The sequence below is a fragment of the Cimex lectularius genome, unplaced genomic scaffold, assembly GCF_000648675.2.
Source record: "Cimex lectularius strain Harlan isolate CLEC.00 unplaced genomic scaffold, Clec_2.1 scaffold301, whole genome shotgun sequence".
NCBI lineage: Eukaryota > Metazoa > Arthropoda > Insecta > Hemiptera > Cimicidae > Cimex > Cimex lectularius.
Window position 1 is genome coordinate 296,637 of NW_019392845.1, and position 16,120 is coordinate 312,756.

Consider the following 16,120-nt stretch of genomic DNA (forward strand, 5'->3'; position numbering starts at 1 on the left):
GTTGTTAAATTTAGACATAGATACACTATATGTACTAAAACGTTTATTATTTTTAACAAATACTCTTCTAAGTAGGTAGTGCCAATAAATAATTAAATGCCATAAACTAAACTATTAACGAAGTTAAGTTTTGTCAAGTAAAATGTGAAAAGGTAACACGCTTACTCATACTGAGCCTAGCGTATTTATTTATGACTAGTGGCCTGTTGGGGCAATTTCGATAGCCATTCGATAGTCGGAATCATGGAACATTATGATTTACGAACGTGGGAAAACGGATTGCGTATAGCAAGTCGATAGCAAGCAAATTGTAACATTGTTAGTCGATCACGATGGTTTTTCTCATGCTGTTGTGTCATTTTGAACTCCCATCCTGACATCACAATGATGGGATCGATAGTGGGTACAATATGGGATCACGATGAAGTCTTAATACAAAAACCAACTTTGGATCACTTTGACGATAGTGCGCAATGATGTGTTCATGATCATGCGGTTTTCCTTCTGATCGATGGAAAACGGCAACTATTTCTTCTGCTGCAGGTTTGTTAAATTGCACATCCATCGGTACACTATCAACAAAACTCAATTTTAAGTTAAAACTTTCGTCTTTCATTGTTTCAGCTGCAATTCTGTATGCAGCATAAGGGTTTTTACCCAAGATGCCATCAAGAGTTATCAAAACTGCGCACTATAGTTTTTTTTTAATTTTCTTTGCGTCCTTACATCCACAGCTTTGGTGAGTGTATATATAATTGACCTTCACGCGGCAACAAAGCCGATATGAATCATTGAATCTGTCCTTTATTTTAAATCAGTATCAATTCCGGAAATTTCTGGCAGAAAACGAAGCGAAAGCCATTGCGCTGTTGTCATTCCTTATATTGTTCACAAAATTAGGACAATGAAGGAATAGTTCTTTTAACTCCAAACTGATTTGAGGTTCTGGGAGTGAAATAATGCCAATGTGTAAGTAGGTGTTATACTGGGTTGTTTTATCTGCTTCAAAGCGTTTAGCATTGCAGTGCACATATCTAACATCCATTCAACCTAAGCTGTGCTCCGGTTTGGAATTTTTCCCCAACATAACACAACAGAAAAAGATTCAAGAACGAAAATCCGTGGAGCGCTTCGGGCTTAATTTTGATTGGTGTTTAGGACGTTCACAATTATATACATACTTAAAAAGGAGGGAATATTGGAAAGGTGGGGTAGCGATGGAAAGTTAGTGTCCGAGTGGATTGAAGTCACTATAGCTCAAGTGGTAGAGTAGCGGCGTATCCAGCCGAAGGTCGTGGGTTCGAATCCCGCTCGTGACACTGACCTTTTTATCTCAACTAATACCTTATGTAAAGATTAATTATATAGACACTGATAGGCAGAAAAAGTACTCATACTCGTTTTTTAAGTAATTACTTGCAATCATTATACTTTTTCTTGACTGTTTTTTTTAATATAAGACATAGCTAAATAAAAAAATTAAATAAACGGAGATCGAGTTAGTGCAATCTTCCATAGAAATGCTATCCAAATCATCACCTCCATACCTTCTCCGGTGTGAAAATGTTGCGAGGATATATCGCTCTCCTCTTCTTCGCGAAACCCTTTCTCGGCCGTCAGAACTCCTCCAACAAAACGTTGACTCATATGAAAACAACCTTTTAGGCCTAACTTACTCAGACCATTTGTTGAGATTTCTTGCGAAACTTAACGTGCTGTGCGGAGCTATTCTGTGCCTTTCCAAACGTTCTGGACCAGTGGAAGGTCTTCTTGTACGTAAAAAAGCTTCTGTAAGTCTTCACTTTACAGTGCATAAACTTCTATGAACATTTTCAACATGTTGAGGTCACTGCTTGATTTCAACACCGGTAGAATTTCGATTACGGAGTACATTAGAAACAATAAGCCGATCATCTCTCTATGTGACACGATGGCGACCTGTCAATGCCTTCTTGAGTAACCTACAGTGTCTTGGTAGCGATGGAAGTTCCTTCGGAGAGTTGATCTGAGAATGTTAAGCACCCTGGCCATATACGCTTGACTTCTTCCATCTTCGAATAATGCTGTAATCTAGCCGAAAAATCAACCTACCGAAACTTTAGAAAATAGCTTTCTAGAAAAACCAACAAAGAAGAGATTGACTAGTCAAAGATTTATTTACAAAATCCAACTGCAAACACAAGTGAGAGATATCGTCTGTATTTCATTTACCTCTAATCCTTTAAAATGAAACAAATATTGTTGTAAGATAATCAATGGAGGATTGTGAAAGAGATAATTAAAAATATTAAGGGTGGCCACTTTTTTTCTCAGTGTATAAAGATAACTAAGATAACAATAAAGAGAACTCTATGAATAATTGTCAATTTTTATTCAGAACGAGATCTAATTTGTATAACTAGAACCAACTAAAGAATTAAAATATACCATTATGTATACATAAAAGAATAACTGGAACCAATTTTATCACAGAAAAATTCTCTTAATTTTTTTAATATTAATGACATAGGTAGGTTACAAAATATCACAGAATGTTACTTCAGATTATCTATCTCTGTAAGGAGATCATGTAATCTAGACAGAGATTTCTATCCTCACATATTATGAACTTCATTTGTTTAAGTAATATCTCCTATCTAGGGAATTCAGAGAGTTTCAAACACTTTGAGCCCTGAAGATGATCTCAATGAAGATCGAAACGTTGGCACAATAAAGAAAATGTTTTTCTGAAACAAACATCACACCAGACCGCATCTCACGATTTCTGAATAAGTAGCTGTGAATCTTATTGACCGGGCCATAAAATGGAGTAAACTCAGTTTCACATGGAGCGTATTAGAAGAATGAAAGAAATGTTGAAAACTACAGGGTGCCTAATGTCCATTATGAAAGCTTATTTTCAAAAGAACTAAAGTGTTTCAAACACTTTGAGCCCTGAAGATGATCTCAATAAAGATCGAAACGTTGGCACGATAAAAAAAATGTTTTTCTGAAACCTACATCACGACAGACCGCATCTCACGATTTCTGAATAATTATCGATTAACGGTCACTAATCACCACACATTCACAGCTACATTGATCTTCATCTGGATGAACGATATCACGAAAAGTGGAGTAACCTATCACTAATAGTAGGTTTTTGATACCAGTCAGTCACCAGTGTTCTTCCTACCCTGATGACCATCACATCCAGGAAAGGCAACTGTTCCTCAATCTCAGTTTCACTGAACTGCAAGGATAGATGAAATAAACTAATTACCACAGAATTTTCCTTTATTTCATTTTTCTTTACCACTACGAGTAAATCATGCTCTTATTTCATAATTAGTTTTTTTTCAAAATTCAAAATTTAATTTAATTGAAGGCTTGGCAGTAGTGCAACAATTGTCATGATGATCTCAAAACATCAATATTACATAGCTGGTCGATCGTTTTTCTATTAAAGAACAAGCAAAAGAATAAAAGCAATGCCTAGAAATTCGATTTCCTGAAAGTATCTATGAATTGTTTCACTTTCATACTAATTGCAAACAAAAATTTAAATTTTATAGGTAAAGACTAGAAGACGAAAGATTTAATAGAATAGAACTAGAATTTAAAAAACAAAAATGTATAAAAATAATTTTCTGTGGTAAAAAACTTGAGAGTGGAAATTAATAAAGCACGATTGTTAACAATTATTTTATAATTTTCTGCCTTACTTAAAATAAAAAGTAAAACTAATTTAAATAGATTTTTTAAAATAATAATTTGATTATCTTAAAGAATAATAATGGAGAATAATAAATTATTTGCAATATAACAATGGCATCATAATCAAATCAAATATAATAATTCACAGTTTATTAAAAAAAATATATTTATGTCTAAACAATTAATAATAATTGTATAATGTCTTAATGAAAAATTGATTTTTGTTTTTGTTCAAAAAGAGAATAGGGGTTCGGTAGAAAGGAGAGTTTTCCCCAGAGAAAGCCGGTTTTTCTTTGCTGGATAAAACAGCGTCTACCATAACAGGAAAACAAGTTAATTACAAGAGACCAAGCGCGGGATACAGTAAAAAGTCGAGAAACAATTAAATAACGCGGAGAGGCTTTGCTGAAAACGAGTTCCTCATGGGATGGATCACAGTAATGAAACCCTCCAAAGGTTACATTAAAGTACTCCAAGGAAGCTTTTAGATTAATGTCCTATGAAATGATTGTGGCTGATTCTAATAATATACCTTTGTTACCAATTCTATTCACCATTTTGTCAGAAATTTTCCATAGCAAAGTTCAAAGTTAAAAAAATACCACAAAAAGGAATCACGAAGATATTAACATTGTACGAGTACAGACCTGTTGAGAGGTGTACAGAGAATACAAAAGAATAAACATCCAGCTAAAAGCTGTCATGACAAACAGCTAAACAGCCATCGACATGAGGTTTTGAATCGGCTGAATGAGTCGAACATAGAGCATAGAGCCATCGTCTCTAGAACAAGCATGATTTTGAAGTAAATGAAGAATCAGATGACTTTGCTAGCGACGGAGCTGCCATGCCGTTGTGGAGACCGAACAGTTTGGTGCGATAATGAATTAACGTAACGTAATATCAGAGAACGTCTTAGTAAAAATGAAGTAAAAAGGTGATGAATTAATACGGCTTGTCATAAGCAATCCAAAAATATAAGGAATGAAATTACAGACTGGATTAGGGTAAACAGAAAGCTATCCATAATCCTACCAGGTTTCTTGGTAAATTTGCTAATTCTATGGGTTTATGTGAAATATCGGCGTTAACCAGCACGGTGTGTGGTTAGGGGATGGTTAGATACTGCAAACAGGCGGAAAATAATTATCCACAGAAGTATGTAAATGTTTACCATCTACGACACAACCGAACAAAAAATGCTGTTGCTAACGTGTTTAGTAATCAAATTCCTCGACAAATGGAAATCACTAATGAATTCAGAAAAAAATAGATTCACTATTTCCTCAAAACTAAAACCCAATCATACCCCTGAAATATTCATCAGGCTAGTTCTTCATTCGATAGGATTCTGTTTTAGTGTGTTTCTAAAATCCAATGTAGGGATCTGAATATGTGTATGTTTGGCCGTTACGTTACGTGCGATTGCTCTGGAAATCTTCCCGTTCCTGTTCAATAATTCAGCCCCACGTCAGCTTGGCCTTCCTCGGCCTCTATAAATAGCTGAATATTCCTTCGAATATAGAGCCCACAAGTTGAGAGGGCAAGTGTCGCAGGTTAGAAGAGGTGGGAGAGACGATATTTTTCGCTTTTCCACCAGACACCTGTAGCTGCTTAACTACTTTTTGTCTAGACTTATCGCTTCCAACGTGACCCGAGCAAACACATTCTAAGCCTGTTAAAGCACAAATCAATCCCGAAAATCTTCTATTTAAAATACGCTTGTGTATTATTGTTATACTAACAAAACTTGATATACAAAAATAGAAGAGTTTAAACCATCTAAAATTTAAAAAAAAGAACTATTAACAAATCACCTACTACCAAATTTTGCCCACTGCTTTTTTATTGCTAAAATTAAGATAAGCGCAAATAATAAAGGTTCGTTAATTAGTATGTTAATTAATGAAAATAGCCAATCTTGTAAATTTGCGGGTTTGAAGTTATCTGAATGAGGCTAATTGAATTGGAAATACTTGGAAATACAAAACATTGAACTAACAACTACCGAAATAACCACTATAAAAACATAAAATTGTATAACAATAAGCAAAACATTTTAACATTTCATAAGAAAGTGGAATAAAACATAAATTAAGTGAAAAAGTAAATATTTGTAAAAATAAGTATTAGAAAATTAGTCAGAAATAATCTGGATCGTTTGGACTTGATGAACAAACAAATTCACTTGTTCTCTGTCAAGCTTTCAATTTATTTTTGGGCCGTCATCTTCACATTATGAATACATATTAGTACAGTTAATTCAACATTCAGCCTAACTTCGCTAGTTTTCGCGGTCAGCTTGACCAATTAATACATGTCAATTAATTAAGGTTTTTATTGAGATAAAAAAAGTCAGTGTCACGAGCGGGATTCGAACCCACGACCTTCGGCTAGATACTCCGCTACTCTACCACTTGAGCTACCGTGACTTCGATCCACTCGGACACTAACGTCCCATCTCAACCCCATCTTTTGAATTTTCCCTCCTTTTTGCCATTTTTCAAATGACGTGTAGTCTATTTGATTCTCGGCGACAAATGAAATGGCCACAGAGAATTGAAAAATGGCTTGGTTGAGATGGGAAGTTAGTGTCCGAGTTGATCGAGGTCACGATAGGTCAAGGGTAGAGCAGCGGCGTATCTAGCCGAAGATCGTGGGTTCGAATCCCACTCGTGACATTTTTGTTGACTTTGACTTTTTTTATCTCAAATAAAAACCTTAATTAATTGAAATTCAGTCTATCTATACAAATCTTACCAAGCAATCTTAAAGACGACTAAATTGACAAAAGATTTTAATAAATGGTTTCAAATTTCTTTGATCATTGACTCAGTTCCAACATTGCCACAGACTGTAACATTCATCGCGGTAGCTGTCCTCTCGTTACCAAAAATTGCTTCATTTTAAATTTAATAAGACCTTCATAATTAAACGTAAGCCTATAGTATCTGTGTGAATGTTACGATTATTATTTTTCATTTAGTATGTAGAACTTCTTTACGAGAGAATTAAAAAAAAAAGAATTTATGGTCATGTTTTTTATTGTGGTAACAGATACAGAAATGGAACTCGACTCTCTAAACGTCCAAAAACAAGTGGGCATCAATTTGACTTTGTTAATGTTGAAATAATTTCAAAAAGTCCTGATTACTCAGCAGAAGACTAAAAGGGGTTGGGTAACTGTACTTCTATGTATTTGTAATATTAATGATGACCCTAAAATAGGTCGAAAGCTTGGCAGATAACTGAATTAGTGTTTTCATTCAGACCAAACCGAGATCCGGATGATTCGTGAATAAAAAAGTGACCAATAAATCTAACACTTCAAACAGAAAAATCAGTTTATGTATTATAGTAAAAAAATAAAAATAGTATTTAAGAAAATAAATGACAAAATAAGCACAACTATAAAGATGGTATACAAAAAAAAATGGTTGGTGTTCTATATTTACAATTTTTCAATTTAACAAATTTTATTCAAATTTAGGTTAGAAAAATGTTTTTAATAAAGTCACCCTGCATTTTAAGATAAAATGAGATAGAAAGGCACCTGAAATATCAATAAAAAGGACGAAAGCTTGTAACGTTTTATTATTTTTCTATTATTTTATTTTCAATCGTGTTATATAAGTATTCGTCATGCAACAAAAGTCACAAAAATTAATTACCAAAGATAAACGCTCACTTTAATTAAAATAGGTGTTGAATTACTATTACAATGTTGGAATTTTAAAAATTAACTTTATACCTTGGGGACGTGTTAGACCGTCGTCTTCCCTGATGTTAAAAAATTGGCATTTTTAAATGGTTTTGACGATATAATCAGTGTATTTTACTATTTATTACATCTGAATGGTTTTATGTATTTTTTTCTATTACTGCCTATTAAATATTGTAAAAAATAAAATCATTTTTGGTTTTCAAAATCTCTGCTGCAAGTTTAACCACTAAACACACAAAGAATTTCACATTTTTTATAATTAATTATTAGAACAAATAAGTAAATGTAACAGAAATTGTATTATATAATTGTATAAATTAAAAATGGCCCAAATCCCGAAACGTATTCTTTATAAATAGTAAAGGTGTAGATAATACTTTCTAGCCAAGCCAAAAAATTGATATAATAATAAACTAAGTATAAGAATGTCAAGCTTAATTAATATCCGCAGACAGATACTAGAAATTTAATTAAATCGAAAAATGAATAATCCCTGTGTTACAATTTAGGAGGAATTGTAGGTAAACGGCTCATGGAAGCTGAATGTCTAACAAAGCAATTATTATTCCAATATTAAGCCGATTTTCGGATTATTCGTTAATCTCCTGGTACAGTTTAACAAGCACATATAAAAAGATTTAAGTCAATTGACGGGGATTTTTGATGACAAGTGACTGACTTTTTTAGATTGTATTTTTTTTAAGAAATAATTTTATCAGTTTGAATATGAATGTTAATCTTAAATCCTCTGATATTGATTAATGAAATAAATTTAGTGTAATATTTTGCTGAATATGTTATACCGCAGCGAGTAAGCATTAATTCTAATTTAGGTCAAAGTGTAGGTTTTCAGTAAAATGAAATCCAGGCAGCATATCATCACTGAGATTATATTACCACGAAATTATGATATAATAATTTCCTCCTAGTATAAACTAGATTGTTTTACGGTTAGTTCTCTCATTAAAGTAATCGGGATCGTTGCCAGTAGGTGCCTAAATGGACTATCAGCGGACTTACCCTTCAGAACCGCCTTCCAAGCTAAATTATGATCAAAACACACACACACGCGCGCGCGCACACACACACACACACAAGAAATATCTCATACATAGACCATAGATGGGGAAAAATGAATCGCTGGATGAGATTTTCTGCCGCAGTCCTTTTATTTAGGTAAAAAAGGTTCATTTTCAGCGGTTTGGTCTACAAGGCGTTCTAAAATTTCCTGCGGCTGTTCGGTTTGAGAAAAATCAGAAGGACTTTGTATTTATTTTGTGCGAAATGCTTCGATCGACGAACTGCCAATTTCACGGCGCCGAAGGTATACCTCACCGTTAAGACGGTACTGCTCTGCCGGTACTGTATAACCTGAGCGCCGTTCAACTGTTTAACAAATATTGAATTACTTTCTGAACTAATTTATACTGAAAAATAAATTTAACAAGCAGTACGTGTAAATTGTTAAATGATTAAATTTATTTTGTAGTTGTTTGTTAATTTTATTTATTAAAACTTGTCCACATGCAACAATTTCCCCAAAATAATAAAGTTTATGAATTTTTTATTTTGAAGTTATTTATCAAGCTTATGATTTAGCAAAGAAAAGAACAACTATTGAAATAAATTATCACTAAATAATCGTTTTATTATTGAGATGAATTATACATGAACAATATAAACCCTTATTATAATACTTAGTAATATTATGAAGTACTAAATTTAATTAAAATTTCTTTTTTTTTCTTATAAACATCTTATAACTCGTTTTTGTAAATTCAAAACTAAAAATTTCCTTTTTTGCAATAAAGAAATTAATTAAAAAATAAAATTTAATTATCTTACAATCAAAATATAATTATAAATCAAAATTTAATTTTCCACTCTAATAAATCACGAATCTATTTTCTTAATTACGGTCATGCAAATAAAGAAATCGTATAATATTGTTTACAACCAGTTGACATTTATAAAACATTTAAAAAGACAAGGGATAAAACAATCCCTCCCGACTTACTATCTCCCACACAAAATTATGGCCATTAAATATTTCCTTACAGGAATTGCATTTAAGAAGGTAATTAAATTTAATATAAGAATACTTCCTGACAAACAAACGTGCCTCAAACCTCTCCATGAAATATTAATTCTAGTTGAGGAATGTGCTTTTAATTGTATTTAAAAAATATTTACATACGTTTGATATATTAATGTGTTAATAAAACAACCAAGATTCTATTGTTAAACACTACTCATTTATTTTACCTGGGTAGCTCCTTCACCAATATAAATGTATATTGACATTATTTTGCCAATTATTTCATATCAGAAATAAAAGAAAAAAAGAAGAGCAAGAAACCTTTGGCAACGTACTCGATCAGTTATTGACAAACAAACTTACAACAAACTTTTGAAAACATGGAAAAAATAATAAAACTATTTAAACAACGAGCATACGAAACACATTTAAAAAGCACGACAACAAAGGATGGGGCCTCTGTCGTAACACTAAACGTATCCTGCGTCATATCGTTGTCTCACCTCCTCTCAGGAATAATGATGGAACTTGGATCGATTCCGGTAAACGAAAGTTCAAACATTTGCGAATCATCTCTCCGAGGTATTCAAACCTCATAACTTAATCGATATTGAACACGATAAATTTATATTAGATCCACTTATGACACCTACACCTCTAGATCTGTCACCTAAACCAATAACTCCAAAACAATTATCACAAAAAATACGGCAGCTTCCTAAAAAAATAACCTGGTCGCGTTTGTTTAACGAACAAGTTCTTTAAGAACTTCCAAAAAAAGCTGTCGTCTTTCTAACTTCTTTATTTAACGCTGTTTTGAGAACCACACACTCCCATACAATGGAAACTTTCTTACATCAAAATGATTCCAAAGCATCATACAAATTCAAGCTCCCCATGATCTTATCGTCCTATTCGTTTGTTACCCGTTACTTCTAAATTATTCGAACAATTAATTTACAAAAGAATTATCTCTATTGGTACTTTGAACATCTTACCAGACCATTTATTTGACTTTCAAGCCCATAATTTCACTACTCATCACTTCATTTCTTCATGTCTCGAGCAGAACTGTACGTATAAAGTTTTCAATCCAACATTTTTAGACTAATTATTTCTGCCACTTCTTACGTAAACAGTAACACACTGCACAGATATTCACATGCCAACTGTTTTTTTTTATCAATCAAAATATATTGACGTTTTCAAACTGTAAGATCGCCCACCATTACTACATAGGCTACTGAAATAATATGGATAAGAGACCTCTTGAATGTTTAATATATTTTATTAGGTTTCGTGGTTCTCTCGACCAAATAAATTCTTTTCATTTAATTAAGATTTTGGTTGAGATAAAGAAGTCAGTGTCACAAGCTGGATTCGAACCCGCTACCTTCGGCTAAATACGACATCGCTCTACCACTTGAGCTATCGTGACGTCGATCCACTCGGACACTAACTTCCCATCTCAACCCCCCCCCCCTTTTTTAATTTTCCCTCCTTTTTTGCCATTTTTCAAATGTCCTGTAATCTATCTGATTCCCGGCGACAAATGAAATGGCCACGGAGAGCTTTAGTGAAGTACACTTCATTTTGCTTTTTACATTTTATTAGGTTTCGTGGTCCGCTTGACCAAATAAATTCTTTTCAATTAATTAAGGTTTTGGTTGAGATAAAAAAAGGGATCGAAGTCACGATAGCTCAAGTGGTAGAGGAGCGGCGTATTTAGCCGAAGACCATGGGTTCGAATCACGCTTGTGACACTGAATTTTTATCTCAACCAAAGCCTTAATTAATAGAAAAGAGTTTAATATATTGTTAATCAAAAGTGGCCGGCAATTGGTAACTATCTCTATAACGCTCATAATGTCACAATCACAAATTGAAATTCAATCTTCTCGTTGTATATAATACTTATACAGTTGTAGATGAAAATAACTCAAATAAAAACAGTATCAAAAATAAAATCACTCATTAAGGGGAGTTCAGCTGATGTACGATTCGTTTTCACTGCCTGTTCTACTAAATGTAAAAACATAGCATTGTAATTTATTTCTTCTAAATGTTTTAAAATAAATACATGAGCCCTGAGAGCGCAGAATAAGGAGAAAATCAGAAGTCAAGCAATAAATTTATAATCTACTTTACTATTAATAATTTAAAAATTTAAAAATCCATCTGCCATATATGTTGCATTTGTTTAAACACTTATAACATAACACACATTTTCTTTTATTTATAAACCTAAATTAATCGTTTTTACATAATACAATTTATTATATTGTATGGTAATTATTAAAGTATTGACATATTATGCCATTATTTTTGCATACTAATATAAACTAGTGTATAGATTTGTTATGAAATTGTGTTGTAATCATTATTTGTAATTTATGGTAATAAGTTGTTACTGTTGTGATTCATTTTGTTGTTTTTTAAGTTGAAGTAGAATTTGTGTAAAATGTCGCAGGTAAGTTCGTACGAACGCTTCTTAGCTTATTATCATAAAATGCAATAACAATTCTTATTTATGGTATCAAAATAGCTTTGTAACTCTTCGTTTATAAGAGAAAGCATTACAAAAATTCTGCTTATCTGTTTATATAGTCTTTTTTTAAATTTGTTGTGTTCTTTTACAGATGGTACACTTGGAAGTAAGTAAAAATATAAAATGGTCCCCCGTGTTTGCAAAATTTCTCTATTCATTTCACCTTGATCGTTAAAATTTGTTTGGCACCAAAATATTAATTGTGACTAGCTATAGCCCCTGTAGTCAAACGCTTCAGTAGAACTGTATTGGTGACCCAGCCATAATTTATTATATTATGTATCCATAGTACTACTCTCTAGAAACCCCTAGCTGTTTTTTTCCTAGTCAACGCTATGGACACATCACTTTTCATTAAAAACAACAAATTTAAACAATACTAAATAAACAGATAGAGGAATGGCCCTCAGGAGAACCGAGTTACAACATTCATTGATAAATATTGTTTTTAATTTTTTTAAATTTCTTTTTAGTCTCAGATATTGCTGAGGCATTAGTTAACATAACGATTCTAAAATTAATATAAAAATCTTAAATAAATCTTTGTGTCTCTCCCTCATCCTTTAACCTTTGACTTGATTGTTTACTTTCTTTTATCTATCTTTGGAATGCTTCATTCTTTTCTTTTTTTGTAGTGAACCCTTCTTTCTCATCCCTCTCGGCAATTTTTCAGCAATACAGGTTTTGTCGTGTCGAACAAACAAGGACTAGGTGAGCGTTAAAGAACACATTTTATGATTGACGACTCCCTTGATACCGCATGAACACGCGCTCATTACAAGCGGCTACTGCAAATTGAAAACTCGCCTCAAAGGTTTATCCAGTAACAACCGTTGCACCTGCGTTCTTTTTTCATCGAACAAGAATAGTCTACACATAAAAACCCGTTTGATTGCTGTAATTACTTTTTCCACCAGTAAAACGATGTAACATGTTCGGCATTTTTCGAGCTGAAGATTTTAACTTTTAAATAATAACCTTTACTTTGCGTTCTCCTACTAACTTTATAAATAACAAGTAATATAGAAATTGAAAAATAAAATACAGCTGACAATAGTTTATATATTGGCTTTTTGGATAACAGTAATCTGTAACAATAATCTTCAAAGAAATATATAATACTAAATAACGTAGAGCATAATGAAAACGAGCAAAAAAAAAAACAATTTGAATGAAGTGAACATTATTCCCACTTTATTGCGACATAAAACTTTAATTATCAAATGGTAATATCAATTTTTTTCAATAACGTTAATTGAATATACGGCAATGTTTTCATTTTAATTATATTTTATTCTTAAAATAATTTGATTATTCGGAAATCGTGAGATGCGATCTTGTGTGATGTAGGTTTCAGAAAAAAAAATTTATTTATCGTGCCAACGTTTCGATCTTTAATTATTCAGAAATCGTGAGATGCGGTCTGGATCTCACGATTTCTGAATAATTATCGATTAACGGTCACTAATCCCCACACGTTTCGATCTTTATTGAGATCAACTTCAGGGCTCAAAGTGTTGTTTTCTGCGTAAATGTGCCACATTAACACTCTCAATACGACATGGCACATGGCACATTTACGCAGAAAACAAACACTTTGAGCCCTGAAGATGATCTTAATAAAGATCGAAACGCTGGCACGATAAATAAAATGTTTTTCTGAAACCTACATCGCACAAGACCGCATCTCACGATTTCCTAATAATCATCGACTAACGGTCACTAATCACCACACACTAAATTTTTTTTTAATATTAAACAACACAAAATTGAACTTGTTCAAATTATCGTAACGTGTACTCAGCTGCTAATAACCTGTCGAATCTATGAACCCATTAGCAGAGAAGTTAAAAAACATACATTTAATTAAAATTCTTTACTTGATTCATTACAGATATTTTTTTAAATGTGTTTGAAAACGTAACATCTTCAGTCATTTGAAACAATTAACTATCATTCGAATAGAAATGGCACTAAAGATATAATAAACAAATAAAAAGTTCCGAATTTTTTAATTTATTCCTCTTGACATATCCGCACTCCATAAAGAATTAAAAATAAGCTAATATTTAAGGTAATACAATAAGGTAATATATACAATAATACAATATGGGACAATCGAACTTTTTTAATTGTTGTTCGTTGCATATTAAACCACTGACATTACCATTTTACCTATCGGAAAACTCACATTGCAAATCGTATTCGATAAATCAGTTCAATGCTAAAACAAATAGTTTTCCTCTTAAAAGCAAGCTGAATTTTACCAATATGAAATTGTTTGTTAATTATTTAAATTTTGAATTTTGCCAAAAAAGCGTATCATAATGTAGAAGCAACAAGTTATTAAAATAAAATCAACTTACCAGAGGTTGTGTAAGTATATCATTTTAAAGAAAGAGTTAACGTCTTACACTAAGAAAAATGAAATATTAGGATTTATTTCCAACGTGATATGAAAATGTTACATATTAACGTATATAAGTATTTAAATTTAATTAATCACAAAACAAAGTATACATGTCTTTCAATGCCGTAATTTTTTTATACCAAACATCTAACTGAGCAATTAAAATCGAGTGAAGTATGCAAAAAAATCTGTTTTTTGTCATTTGAAATATGAAATAACTTCTAGATACTAAAGAAACACATATTTCTATTTACTTAACTTTCTCGGGTATTTTTACAACTTAAAGATCTCCTGAAGGCGTAATATATTATATTAATAACCATATGTCTAATCAAAATGTAAATAGAGTATACTTTTGGGGTGTCCATTTTTTATTGTCTACATGTAATGTTCTTTCCTTTTGCTGAATTTTACATTTTTTTGACCTGTTGTTTCTTTTTTAAAATTCAAATTTTTTAATTTGCTTTCGATCTTGCACAAACTCGGCAGCTTGAATTTGAAATTAAGTTCAAGTTAAGCTTGTTCGACAAATAAACGTATTGATCATGTCAACGAGTGGCAGCTTGCATGCAATTTTAAGCTTTCTTTCCTCCTTTTCTTGTCCTTTTTTAAATATATTTACTCTTTATTCTCATCTCTTTCTATTTGCTCTTATATTGTTCAAATTATTTTTAAACGTTAAGAAACATATTTGCTACAAATTTGAAAGATGTGAGTTGGACAACAAACCAGCAAGTGGTTTAATAAAATAATGCATTTATTATTGTAATAAATTTAACGAGTTCATATTATTGTCAGGCATGTCATGCTACGTTCTTTATGAAGGAGATTTTAGTGTTATTACAGTTTATTAAAATTAATTGGCTTTTGGTGAGGGCATTATGTTATTAATCTTGGTTTGCAGTATTCAATATTTTAGCTTTCTAAACTCTTCACAACAAATTCCTTATAATTGTTTTGTGTTAATTCTGGTTTTAATGTGTGTATTTGAATCTTTCCTCAATGTCATTTAAATTAGATAATATATTATTTAGTCTACATGTAATTTATGTCTAAATGTCCTTAGGTTTATTGTGTAATTAGCCCATGCGTTGGTCTATTAATAGCACACATCGTTATTGCCAAGTAGGTCATTCTCGTAGGTGTTTTGCATCAGAAACGCTTTGATATTATTATTGCTAATGCTTTTATGCAATTATTATTGTTAACGTTAAATCATTTCTGTACATCCCTTAATGTTGTCCTTGTTACTGTTGTATTAGTTTTGTAATTGTTACCATTATGTGCTCTGTTTTTTTGTATAGTTTATAATTTTGTAGTAAGTGGTGAATTTTAAGTCGTATGTTTTAGGTTGTACGTTGCTTTAGGTTGTTTGATTCGGGTCATATTTTACCTGTAACTTTAGGTTTTTTGTATACGTTGAAAATAAGTAACTGTGTGTGTAAAAACTAAAGTGTTTTAGTGACGGTGAGAAAGTTTATTTTATTATATCTTTTTGGTAATTAATAAATTATTATTTCTTTCACATTATTGATAATGTCGTAATTTATTAGTTAACGTAATGCTTATTCTTCAATATCTTTTCATAAATTTAGTTTCATTACATTCCCAACGGTTATTTGAATATTACGAAATGCTGAAAAGCGAAAGACCTACACATAAGTTTTACCAAGTTGTTCAAGCATAGCAATAATTCACTAGTTT

General features: G+C 31.8%; 1 protein-coding gene across 4 annotated transcripts in view; it reads left to right on the forward strand.

Annotated features, from left to right (window-relative positions):
* Positions 1–16,120, forward strand: part of LOC106664675 (cyclic nucleotide-gated cation channel alpha-3) — a 177,540-nt gene that overhangs the window by 137,419 nt on the left and 24,001 nt on the right. For 3 of the 4 annotated variants that reach the window (XM_024228652.1, XM_024228655.1, XM_024228653.1), the window contains exon 6: positions 12,098–12,112. The exons of the other annotated variant lie outside the window; for it this stretch is intronic. In XM_024228652.1, the coding sequence (XP_024084420.1) occupies positions 12,098–12,112 (15 nt within the window). The remainder of the gene's footprint in view (positions 1–12,097; positions 12,113–16,120) is intronic. 4 annotated transcript variants of the gene reach the window in all.